General features: G+C 32.6%; 1 protein-coding gene across 1 annotated transcript in view; it reads right to left on the bottom strand.

Annotated features, from left to right (window-relative positions):
• LOC124539273 (protein wingless-like) overlaps positions 1-14,129 on the bottom strand; it is a 91,387-nt gene extending 77,258 nt beyond the window's left edge. The window contains exon 1 of the mRNA XM_047116598.1: positions 13,680-14,129. Within this exon, the coding sequence (XP_046972554.1) occupies positions 13,680-13,747 (68 nt within the window). The 5' untranslated portion in view covers positions 13,748-14,129. The remainder of the gene's footprint in view (positions 1-13,679) is intronic.
• Between the last annotated feature and the right edge of the window lie 390 nt (positions 14,130-14,519).

Here is a 14,519-nt window from a genome sequence, read left to right as displayed (position 1 = left end):
TATATATATATTTTAAGACATATACTATGTGTTGACACTTATAGCATATTTACACAATTATTAAAATTTAACAATTTATAATATAACTAAGCGCTACAAATTCTACGAATAGCGTGTGAACGGAACGATGCACAATTGCGTTAACGATCATATTACTACAGATACATACATACAGAACAATAACTTATTAATAAGGAATTTATAAAACAATTAAATCGACTTCAAAAAACAAAATAAGAAGCAGCTAATACAACTAGAAATAAAAAAAAATATAGCTATGAAACTACTAGACCGATTTTTATGTAACTTATACAGTGGGAACAGTATTAAGTTAAAGTGTACCTAACTTATAATAAAAATGTTCATGTCAATACGATTTTTAGTTTTTGAGAAATTCGTGGACAAACATACAGTATACGAAAGCACACGTGCTAGGAAGCCTAAATAGATCATAATACCCAAATATTATTCAATTCCAATAATGTTACATACACGTATATGTCAAACTGATAACCTCCTTTTATTAGAAGTCGGTTAAAGCCGATATTGATGCTCGAAATATTCCACATTCTCACAGAATATTTTTAGTATAACTTTTATATATATATATTCAGTATTTACTTTGCCTTGTATTTAAACGGTATTTACTTGTTTATTTATAGCAAAACTGTTATTAATCGTCCTATTATACATACTAGAAAAAAATACTATCATTTATTTATAAAAAAATTGACCTCTGACACTGTATATTATCTGTTAAGCACAAAAAATATATGACATTATTTAAATTTTGTGTCAGAAATGTTTAATGTTACATAAAAACGTTGCATACAATGACATGTTTTATTACTTTTTTTTTGATAATTCATGTCATGACATAATTTAATTTTAGTGTCAGAAATTTTTCATGTCACATAGGAACGTTGCATCCAGCATCAATATATTTTTAGTAAGATATCTGTCTGTTCTTTTTTTAAATTAAAACTTTTTTTAGATTTGTTTTAATCGCATGTAACCAGCCCGTTCTATAATACGCAGTTGCAACACCCCAGCTGTTTCAACTGAACATGCACATCACCCCGAGCTATGAAATATACGCCCAATAAATAAACACGAAAGGGGTGAAATTAAATATTCATATGGTTAGTGATGTACCTTATATCGATAATAACAGATAATTTGACATTGTTTCAACGATACATTGATATAGTTTATTCTTATGAGTATAATTTTTTTATAAGTAACTTCTTGGCCAGCGCTATAGATGTTGATCCGTGGTCGTCAAGTGTTCCGTATAAATAATAGCCTAAATAGCCGAGATAGTTCTTCCTTGGGTTTCAAACTTGCTTTATACCAAATCTCATCAATTTTGGTTCAGTAGTTTAGCCGTGCAAGATTAATATATAGAAAGACAGACAGACAGAAATTATTTTTAAATAATATTATATGTTTAGATATAAAGATACTCACACAATTAAATAATTCAAACTCTTAACTTCGCCATCAATGTTTATTTCTCTAAAACATGTCAGGTTCCATTTAGAACATTATTTGAAAAAAGAATACATTTAAATTATTATAAAACAATGTATTCTCAAATATTTTAATAATTAATCGATAGATTTAAATATATTCATCACTAGGGCAGTCCAATATCGTAATAGACAGGGTAAAGAGTGAGGCGACTTGTATAACATCACCAAATTAGCCGAGCGTTGTGCACTAGCCCTTAGGCTGTTTCAGGGTTGCCACTTACCAAATTATAACTATTTTATTCAATTTAAAATGACGTAAATAAACCTCGATTTAGTAAGAAAATAATAATAAATACTAGCTGAACCTACAGCTCTACCCGCGCGAAATTTATGAAACACAAAATTTTAACGCCTGTTTTATCCCCTTAGGGATGAATTTTGAAACCCACCTGCCAAATTTCAAGTTTGTACTTACGTACTTTTTTTGTTATTCGACTGTGTTTATTGATATATTCCATCATAATATCTTACTAACATTATAAAAAAAAACGATGTTTCTTAGTCAATCAAGAGAAAACAGCAGAACGAATCTGAATGAAAATGGCATAGAAATACATTATAGTCAAATAAAGAAAGGGACATTGCTTACTTTTTGTTTATACCTACACTCCCATTTCACCACAAACATGGACGAAGCCTCGGGCGGATATTATTACGTCATAATTCCATATAAATATATTGGCATCAAATAAATTCGAATATTTTGAATTTAGAACGCGACAACCCTCAAACGAGCACCGATATGTAAATGTTTAGTGACGCCTTTATAAATGATTTTATCCGGCGTGTTTTGTGTGAAATATTACTTTGGAAAATTGAATTGGTCGCAATCTGAACGATATGATGAACACATGTGCTTTCAAACTCCCCAATGTAATATGGTTATTATTCGTATAATGAGGCAAGGGTTGTAGTACGTTAGTACATTTAAAAATAGAACAATCTGGTGTCTTTTCAATTTAGTCAGACTATACACATTATATAGACGCTGTTATAGCCTTTATTCCATTGCATTTAATATCATTATAGAATCTCCAACATAACATTTGATCAAAGTTGGCTCAAACATTGGTTTATATTGGACCAACTTTATTCTATAACTTTTGCAGTTACATTGGCAGTTTTTTTTTAAATGTTGACTAATTATAAAAACACAAGTTTTAAATTTCGAACACCATTAAACTAAAACAAGAATCTGCTTGTTCTAATATTGTTATGGTTAAATTTTAAGTGTTATATTTTGGCGTTTTCGTTTTAAACAGATGAGTAATAAGTTATTTTTGTAGGAAACTTTTTCTGTTGCTCTATATAAGCAAGTCAAAGTAAGTGTCGTGTGGCAAGTCGAGTCGACTTAAGACATTTTTAAGTATTATCCACCTGTTGGTGATGAAAAACGAATATGTCAGCTATAGCATTCTCAAGACAATGGCGTTGGGCCAATTTCCAAACAACTTGACCAACACCAAATAGAAGCAAGTAAATGATGAGAATGAAGATGCCTAACTAGAATTAATATGCATTTTTTGCAATTGCACTTGATTGCAATTAACCAATGCACTTAAAGAATGATTACAGCTTCATAAGCTTAATTTGTATTAATAATTCATCTCTTGAAGAGAAACTTCTTAAGGTAACCCGTGGTATGGCATGTGTCTTATATTACTAAAATTATACTATTTGCACATCAACCCGCCTTACAGTAACATATCTACGTATACTCGGTATATGAATTAAACGACGAGGTTTATATAAAAAAAAAAAATAAGATGGCAAGCAAATCTCATCCTTATAAGCGGAAGAAATCTTTGTCCAGCTATCTATTGGACTTATATGATAACACTTCAAATCAAATCAAATCAAAATACTTTTTATTGTACACCAATAAATAAATCATTTAGACACAATTAAGAAAGATGCACAAGAGTCGACCTTATCGCTAAAATAGTGATCTGATAATACTTCCTTTTAGAATGTACATTAAAATTAGAACTGTCCATCTTCAAAGTTAGTAAGTTAGTCTACATCTGTTAGAACTGAGATGGCCCAGTGGTTAACGCGTGCATCTTAACTAATGATTGCGAGTTCAAACCCAGGCAAGCACCACTATATATATGTGCTTAATTTGTGTTTATAATTCATCTCGTGCTCAGCGGTGAAGGAAAACATCGTGAGAAAACCTGCACGTGTCTAATTTCATTGAAATTCTGCCAAATGTGCATTCCACGAACACGCATTGAAACAGCGTGGTAGAACATGTTCCAAACCCTCTCCTTAATGGAAAAGGAGGCCTTAGCCAGCAGTGGGAAATTTACGGGCTGTTACTCTACTTTTTTTTCCACATCTGTTAACTATAACGGTTTTATTTCATAACATTATACATAGAACCGTGAAATCCATAATGTACGGTAATAATCATGACTCAATTTTATAGCAAACATAATTATATGTTTATAAATTTTATTGCAAAATTATAATTAAGGCCTCCAAGTTTGAGGTAGGTAGGTATAAATATATACGTATAGCTTAATAGATTTTAACTATATGCCATGAATGTAAAAATATTTTAACATATTTTAATGATTTCATAAGCCGCTGTGGTCAAGCGGATAAGATATATGGATTTAACTAAAGAACGCAAGCTCAAATCCATACACAATTCATTGTAAAGATAAATTTATTACTCTCAAATTTGCACACAAACACATTGACAATACACACACACATTTGCATGCCTATCTTATTCCAAATTTAAAAACACTACACACACATCTTTGAAAATTAGAGCATATTTAATATATATAGAAAGACACACACAAGACTAAATCAATTTTAAATAATAATACAACAATAAATGAACTGAGATGGCCCAGTGGTTAGAACGCGTGCATCTTAACCGATGATTTCGGATTCAAACGGGTCGGCACAACTATATATATGTGCTTAAATTGTTTATAATTGATCTCGTGCTCGGTGAAGGAAAACGTCGTGAGGAAACCTGCATGTGTCAAATTTCATCGAAACTGCCACATGTGCATTTCACCAACCCGCATTGGAACAGCGTGGTATATGTTCCAGATCCTCTCCTTAATGGCAGAGGCCTTAGCCCAGCAGTGGGAAATTTACAGACTGTTACTTTACTTTACAAAAGTAAAAAGTCAAATAAACGAAAACAATGCATATTTCATTACACATGATCGTTAACGCCTACCGTACCGCCTCTTCGTACCAAAATACAATTTTAATTAACCGGTTTCGATAGCGTTTACGAATAATTAATAAGACAATTTTATGATCGCTTATTATTGGAGTTACTTAAGGGATCTTTTTCTTACGCTGTGATCAGCCATACTTAACTTTACTGATCACACAATTTTCATGTAGACGTATTTTGACATTGCTTTCTTGATTCTGTAAATAGGCTAATCACTATATAGTATGAAACAAAGTCGCTTACCGCTGTCTGTCCCTATGTATGCTTAGATCTTTTAAATTGCGCAACGGATTTTGATGAGGATTTCTTTAATAGATAGAGTAATTCGAGATGAAGGTTTTAATATATTATTCATGGACAATAAAGTAAATAAACACATTTTTTTCGCTTACATTGCATACTATGTCTGACGATCGAAAAACTGTGAACGTTTAAGATATTCTGTCATATTTAGTATCAGCATGGCACCCTATATGTATTATCTGTGATTACACCCGTGCGAAACCGGAGAGAGGTCACTAGTCTATACATACAATAAAATTGAAGTGTCTCTTTGTAATATTAAAATAGCCCTTTTTTACTCAATGCATATGTATTTATACATATACCAAAATAACATTTTTTACAATTTTTTTCTGTCTGTCTGTTTGTTCCGGCTAATCTCTGAAACGGCTTGAACGATTTTGACGTGATTTCCACTGGCAGATAACTGATACAATGAGGAGTAACTTAGGGTATAATAATATACACTTTTTGTTAAATTCAAACACGTACAAGCTCACAGCTAGTTATACAATATAACTTAATCAACTATTACGGTTCTATGCAATCAATTTTATTACTATGACATATAAAGAAATAAAACAATTAAGAATAGTTAACAAACAAATAAATCGAAGACATTAATTGCTCAATACAAGAACTTACCTCGTGATGAAGTACTAAGATATGTATCTTTAAAGACTAATTAACAGAAATATATGCAAGCACCCCTGCTGGGCTTAGGGCTCGCAGTTTGAGGCGTAAGTTACGAGCAGCCCTAATTCTGTTGGGAGATAAAACACATGCATTTATAACGATTAAGCATGACACAAAATTATAAACAAAAATTGGATTTGAACCCACGATCATTGAGGATATAAGAATAGGTATTTACACCACTGAGCTCACCTCGACATAGATATTATAAAAACTTTAGTTTAATTTTTTTTTTCACAATAATAAAGATGTTTACAGTTATTCAGATTTGCATGCAAAACAATCAATTGTACCTATCTATCTATTTATATATCTATGTATTTATTTTTTTCGATGAGATAATCTCAGTGATTTCATTATTTACACAAGCGCTAAACTAGAACCGAGTTTGTTAGCGTTCATTCATGTATCGTGTTGAACGCATGTCTCTGTTAATGTAGCATACTTTATAACTACTCTGTAATTCATCTATCAACATAGAACACGAAATGATAGAAGTGGCATGTTAATTTTTTATTATATATTTATTAAGGTACTAATATTCCTATTTACCCCTCATCACTTATCACTTATGATAGGGGTGGGGACGACACCCAAGGTGTCAGGTCTTTTTACATCGCTAGGCGTTAGTGAACCATGCGCTTCCAATATATATTTTTCTACATATTGTATGAAAAATACTGACTTGTCTAGTGTTGTTTAGTGTCTACATTGACAGTTCTCAGGATCATACTGCGTCAAGACAATGAAAAAGTTGTTGAGTTTTTCAGTCGATAAATATTCAATAGCACCCCGGAGTTTATCAATAGACAGTGTTTACACCTCTACTTGGTATGCCAGTAAAACCATATCCGGTTGGATTCGCTATCCTCACTGTGTTACGAGGAGGCACTTGTAAAAATTTGTCTAGAAATAATTAACATCTTTACTTGGTTTAGGATTTTATTTGTCATGCAATTGATGATTGCTTGTCTGGGTAGGTACCATCCACTGATCACATTTTCGACCGCCTAACAACAATACTCAGTACTTTTACGTTAAGTTTTTAGTGGCGAAATGGTGTTGTTTGGCCAATGATGATGATGACCACTTATACCATACGTGGGTACATATACTCGTCTATATTATAATAAAACAACGACATTTTATGTAATTTAAACAGATGTTCGAAATTCAAATTATTCAATGCCATCTCTATAAGCACGTAGCTCTTCAATTTAACTTGTAGCTCTAAGTTTGATAAACGAATACAAAGACCATAGACATAGTTTATAGCCCTGTCGTTTTAATGGATTAAGACATTGACACCAATATGATCTTAGTATTAATCTTGATATGAAAGCAATTCTGTTATATAATTTTTTAATCTTTCCTCGTTTTATCGCTTGAATTAATTCCTGAGATACTGGAATCATAGAAACATATAAAAACTTCTTGGTAATTTCTAGTAATAGCTCTCTTTAACGTCAACAAATTTTGTTGTAAGAATCATTTGAGTTAGCACGCACACTAGTATATTATGTGTTATAATTCGTAACTTTCATTATGTTAGATTTAAATTATGAAAAAAGGTTACATATGTTTTGAGATAAAATAAAATCTTCGAGATCAAATTTTAGTGCTTCTTTTAAATTTGTAGTTGTAAAAACCGATTCTAAAGCAAAATGTTAAATAGCTTGTGTTTAGCTTGGTTATCCAAAAATTGTTTAACCTAGTGTTTAAAATAGTTCTTTTTCACGAATCTTCGAAACAAAATATCTGTTTTCAATAACATCAATTTTTTATTATTAGTATGTTGAGAGCGAGAGAGAGAATATGATGACGTCTCAGAATATAACGCCGTTTGAATTCATTGCATATATAGTCGCTCTTAATGCAAGCAAGAATATATGTACATTACAAACATCAATACTATTTATAAAAGTATCTATATATATAACTACAAGCAACAGCTTATTTTGATAATTTAATAGAAAGTGGTAATATATAGTCTACACATACGCATATTGCTTCAATCAAAAAGAAACCAAAATAATCGGTATACATAGCAAATATATCATTCAGTCACAGCTGACGTTTCGCGCAAACCGACCATACTAATTAGACCATATTTTAAGCGACCAACAACATAATTTCCCGTAATTAAGAAACAACAACTCAGAGAATAGCAGAGGGAGATCAAAGGCGCATGCGCATTTGACGCAGATTATATGACACTTCATTTATTTAAAGCTATTTCTTATCCGTGACGTAGTTTACCTTTTAGTTTAGTTTGATTTCATTCAGCTGGTAAATGCTCCATCTGATAAGTGATCGATAACCGTTAGACATTGGCTTTGAAATATTAACCAATCAAAATCGCCAATATGTCACCAACGTTGTTATATAAGATAGTCCTTAGTTCCTATAGTTACACCAGCTCACACGGTCTCCAAACCGCAACACAATAATACGAAACTCTTGTACTGCTGTGTGGCGGTAGAATATCTGATGAGTGAACCTACCCAGACAGGAACAAAACGACACCCAAGAAAAATGTAACCTCAGTAAGATGATATCCCTTGTGTGTGTAGTCATACTGGCTCTATTTTCAAACCGGAACATAACAATACTAATTGCTCTTTGGCGGTAGAATATCTGTTGAGTATTTGTTCAGACGCACTAAATATCTAAAGGTGAATGACCTTTTTCGATTTTCGAAAACGTTTCCATGAATATATTAATAGAGAAGGAATATATGTATCAAAATATACTTTATTCAAGTAGGCTTTTACAAGCACTTTTGAAGTCATTTAACAAACTGTATCAAGTGAAGCTACCATCATAATGTTCCACCGAAAGGAACCGCTAAGAAATTCAACAATTCTTTACTAACGTTCAAAATTTATTTACGCAGCGAAAACTATAAAACATTCTAAACAAAAATTTAACTGCAATTTAAAATAAATCGTGTAATTTTAACTCAACATGGTGTTGTTTACAAAATGGTTAACAAAAGCCGTTCGAAGTTATTTTGTGTTCGCGCTTGGGTATAAATAATTTTAGTGCGCGGAAATCGCTTACATCAAAGAATGGTTGACAAACATGGAGTAAGCTAGTCGTTAGGTGTCGAACTAATTTGCTATTATGACTTTTTATGTTAAACGCTTATATTACAACTACACGGCACAGTGGTTAAAGCGTTACCTTTACAGAAGATTGCGGATTCAGTCCCAAACAATCAGTGATTTTTATATGTTTTTATTCATCTGAATATTACATACATTATTTGATCCCAATGTAAGCTAAAGCACTTGTGTTATGGATAATCAGAAGTAACGACGGTACCACAAACGGCCAAACCCAAGACAACATAGAAAACTAATGAACTTTTTCAACATCGATACGGCCGGGGAATCGAACCCGGGACCTCGGAGTGGCTTAAAAAACCATAGTATTGGTTTTAACGGTTATGGAATATTGTTTCATTAAATACAGTGTCGATAGTATTAAAGTATGTTCTCTGAATCTACCCTTTCCAAGTAATTGAAGATATTCTTGTCAGGTTGTTTGAATATTGTTTTATATTTCAAATTGTTTATGTTTTAAACGTGTTTTCTGTGTAACGCTCGAAATATTCTATTCTATAATATCAGAATTCTATGAATCATTTACGTCACATTTGCCAAATTGTTTTAAACGCCGGCGATTTTCAGGGTTCCGTAAGCAAATGATAAAACGGGACCCAATTACTGAGACTCCTTTCTCCATCCATCTGTCCGTCCGTCACCGTTGTATCTCATGAACTGTGAAAGTTAGTCGCTTGAAATTTTTACAAATGATCACGATGATCGCGTTTGATCGTCAGATGTTCGTTAAAAAAGGTATACATATATGCTTTTCCTTAGAGCTTATTTCATACAAAAGTCTATCAAAATCGGTTTAGTGGTTTGACCGTGAAAGAGCAACAGAGAAACAGCATTACTAATCAATATCGCTTACAAGGATTTGAATCCCTGTCCGAGACTCCAATTTTTCCACTGAGCCATCACAGCTAGTTACTAGGATAACATAAATATATAGGCTTAATATCTTACTACTAAAATATATTATTTAGTGTATTCATTATTATCTCATATTATTCATCATTATCTCATATTGAGAGTCGAGATGGCCCAGTGGTTAGAACACGTGCATCTTAACCGATGATAGCGGGTTCAAACCCAGGCAAGCACCGCTGATTCATGTGCTTAATTTGTCTTTATAATTCATCTCGTGCTCAGCGGTGAAGGAAAACATCGTGAGGAAACCTGCATGTGACAAATTTCATAGAAATTCTGCCACATGTGTATTCCACCAACCCGCATTGGAACAGCGTGGTGGAATATGTTCCAAAAACCTTCTCCTCAAAGGGAGAGGAGGCCTTTAGCCCAGCAGTGGGAATTTACAGGCTGTTACTTTACTTTTTACTTTAGTGTATTCATTCCTTGAATACTCTATTAACATAAAACCTCATTAAATGAACCTCCTTTTAAAAACTTAAAGATATTTATTTTTAAACTATTTGAATTTCGAATGTTTAAAATTAAATGTATATTTCAACTACGTGTGCGGCGCGTACGAGACGTGACCATTTCTATAAGTTGAGAGTTAACTTTGGTATTTGGACAAGATTTGTTTAAAACAATGCACACGCCTTAAGTAAACTGAGGTAGGCATGACATCCCTTTGAACCCGCTTTGAGTATGTAGCTAACTCTGAACGATGGAGAATGTCGTTAATAAGATGTTATTAGAAATACAGTTATATGCTACACTAGCTGTCCCCGCGACATCTTACGATTTTGAATTTAACAAAAAAAAATAGTTGTAGCCTAAGTTGCTCCTTATTATATTAGTTATCTAGCAGTGAAAGTCCCGTCAATATCGGTCCAGCCGTTCCAGACATTAGCCGGAACACACAGACAAGAGTTGTAAAAAGTGTTATTTTGGTATACGTACATATGTATTGAGTAAAAAAGGGCTATTTTAATATTACAAACAGACACTCCAATTTTATTATATGTATGGATTGATAATATCCTGGTTTAAAAGTTTCAGGTATTTGGTTACTGCACGACATTTCTCTATTACAAGCTATTTGACACACGTGGCTGGCTTCACGGCGAAGATCAAGATGTTAACGCAAATTAAGCACATAAAACACAGGTTGGGCTCAAACGGTTAAGAATCAATAAACCACTAGGCTATCACGGTTTCTAAAATAGGTAAACTAACTGATTTAATTAAAAGGTACCTAAAGTAGTCTACTTCTCTAAGGTATATCTAGATTTTTATTTTGGTCGTATTTTATACAAGCTCAACTCATTAACACAATCTTCAGTTAAATCAACCTCCGTGGTCGAGCAGTGTGTACACCGGTTTTCATTGATACGCCGCTCCGAGGTCCCGGGTTCGATTCCCGGGCGAAGCGATGTAAGAAAGTTGGTTTTCTATGTTGTCTTGGGTCTGGGTGTTTGTGGTACCGTCGTTACTTCTGATTTTCCATAACACAAGTGCTTTAGTTACTTTAATTGGGATCAGAGAAATTAATTTATGTGATGTTGTCCAATTGTTTATTTCTGTGATTGAATTTGAAGGGCAAGTCAGCCAGTGTAATTACAAGCCCATAGAACATACTATGCAATTCTACAGTAAGCGGTGCATTATCAGAATAAATAGTAGTTTTCAGGTATGTACTTCCAGCAGTAGTTTATACATACGTTGGACGAAGATTGCGTTGAAAAATAAAAAAAAGTTATTATCTAGGACAGAGTTATTTTTTAAGGAAAGGAGTTATTACTAACAATTTTTTTTTATATAACCTATTGAATTTTGTGTATGAAGCCATATGTATATTGAAGCACAGATTGCTTAAAGATAAACGTGTCTAACGATAAGTCACAGGTTCGACCCATGCGTTACGATATAATTATTCCTTACTTAAATAACTTATAATAATCATAACTGAAATTATTAATATTCTTTATAATATAACAATTCTCTAACTTTAAAATACAGAAGAAATTAATTGCAAATAATGTTCACACAGAGACGCATATCAAAGTGACTGCGTGCGTTATATTGTTTTCCATAAAAACAATTATATAAATTAGAAAACGCACACAAACAAAGACACATAAAACACACTTCATATAATATATTATTACACATAGATCGTTTTAATTCAAAGTAAGAAACTATACATTTTATTTCCAATGGTGGTAGACTAGCAAACGTGCCACCTGATGGTTACTGTGTGGTCACTACCACACATAGGCATTGTAAGTTATATTAACAATTCCTTAATGCACGCCAAATCGCCAATGCACCGCCAATCTTGAAACGACTATACTATGACCCTTGTGTATTAACACACTCACACAGTCAAACCGTAATATTACACACACAAATACAAGTATTGCTGTTTGGCGGTAGAATATATCATGTATGTGTGTGTGCAACACACTTGCACATATATCTACCATTAAATAACTTTGTATATCATTTATAAAGTACGCTCATATATTTAAAAGTATGCACTCCTCAGGTTTAGTTTATATAGTTACACATCATATACAGCCTGTATATTTCCAGCTCCTGGGCTGAGGCCTAATTTCCGTTCGAGGAGAAGGTTAAGAGCATATTCCACCACGCTGCTCCAATGCGGGTTGATGGATTCACATTTGATAGAATTTCGTTGAAATTGGACACATGAAGGCTTACTTATGATGTTTTCCTTCACCGCCGAGCACGAGATGAATTATAAACACAAATTAAGGTTTGAACTCGCAATCATCGATAATGTATGTGTTCTAATCGAGATGGCTATCTTAGCTCAGAAGAGACACATGGCGCAAAATTTCACCCTACCCATGCATCCTTACGATGTCCCACACAAACGAGACACATAATAACTAAAACTATTCAGTGCTTTCACAAGGTATATATTGACGAATTATATACCTCTTGGAAGTAACATATAAAAGCGAGATTCCAGATCATTTCAAGTTGAAGTAGGTATTACTATTCATTTGAATTTGTATTAAAATATATGTAACAGATAATTAATATTTAGTGTTGCTGTATCAATATTTTATTAACCTATTTTAATATAAATCATGAACATTATCGACTTTTTATACACACACTAATCTTATCTTAGTGTGTAACTCACACAGACAAACACGAATCTTTATAAGAATTATTCATCTGTAACGTTCATTTGTTTTAATTAATTAAAATGTAGAGTAGTTTTCGCATACAAATTTTATGTACTTATTGCGAAAAAGAATCAATATAATTTTGATAAATACATTATGAATATCAAAAAGATGCAATATATTTATTAGAATAACTCAATGTTATGGGACTACGCGTAATATATCAATACGATATGTTTATATGTTGATGAGCTATACGATTGTCACAAGCTGGCATCGAAGACGAATCCAACTCAGCAATCAAATCCAGGCACTTTGACCAATGTGCGAGGTTGACCGTTTTTTTTTTTTTAAATTGATATTTCGAAATACACGTGTTGCAAGTATAATAAATCCTGTTTGGTTCACAAACCACATGTCAAACACAAGCACTAGCGAAATGTAAACATTATTATTTACATCGGAAACACTATTTTTAGATAACCCAAAAAGTTGCCAACTATTTTCGTCTTGAAATCACTTGTAGTTTTACTTCAACGTTCAAGAAGCTTCATTGACTTTCCTATTCGTGGATTTTGAACGATACATGCAAGCATTCTTTATTCAAAAAAGTGCTATAACTTTTTTTTTTTAATAAAACGTCAATCGTAGAGACTAAGAAAATACATAGAAAGTTCAATAATATTACATTTTTTTTGAGTATTTATTTTTTAACGAGATGAAATTAAATACAAAGTTAATATAAAAAATCTAATCTTAAGACTTATTTACTTACCACCAGTTGCCCATAACAGTCTCTATCAGAAGGTGTAGAGAAAACAAAACTTTCCAAAAAAGCTTCATTCTGCTCAAAATGTAAAACGAAATCACAAAAATATATCCTCTCTAAATATTTTAATAACTTAACACTTCACAACACGACAAAATTTAAAAAATAACCAAAATATTATTGACATTTCGTAAATAATTAAAACATAAACACAGAACTGAACAGGAACATAATGCGATCACGACATATATATATTTTTTCGAACAAATAAAAAAATAAGTAAAAACTTTTTTAAAACAAACTTTTTCAAAAGTTCCTATTGACAGAGAATAGTTACGAAGAATTTAGAAGCGTATCGAATTAGCGGAATTCGTATACAATGAAAGCGTTCTTTTTATGAAATTCGAAAAGATTAATAGTTGTGGCTCACGACGCGCCTGCGATCCGCGCGGTTGGAAATACAAAACCAGACTGGCTTGCTTTTAAGTCGTTTGTAAGTATTCCATAGGATTCGCTGTAAGGGGAAGGGTCGCTTTGGAGGGCGTGTAAATGCAATACTGCACTAGTTCATCCTTCAAAACCCTTACCAACCATAAGCATCAGCTAGCCTACTCAACTTGGACGCATTAAAATTCGATTTTTGAATCGTAAAAAAACTGTAAAACCAACGTAATTTAAATATATGTACCACAGATAATCAATTGTGAGCTTACGGCTTAAAAAGAGGTTGTATGCAAAAATATTACATTCAAATTGATCGCTTGATCGAAGCGAGATTAAGGGTGAACGGTTGTCGAGTTAGCATAATTTTATTTATTACGGAAATCAGTAAAATCCGATACTTAA

The sequence above is a fragment of the Vanessa cardui genome, chromosome 22 (assembly GCF_905220365.1).
Source record: "Vanessa cardui chromosome 22, ilVanCard2.1, whole genome shotgun sequence".
Classification (NCBI taxonomy): Eukaryota; Metazoa; Arthropoda; class Insecta; order Lepidoptera; family Nymphalidae; genus Vanessa; species Vanessa cardui.
Note: the sequence above shows the minus strand (reverse complement) of the source record. Positions and strands in the feature narration are given on the sequence as shown.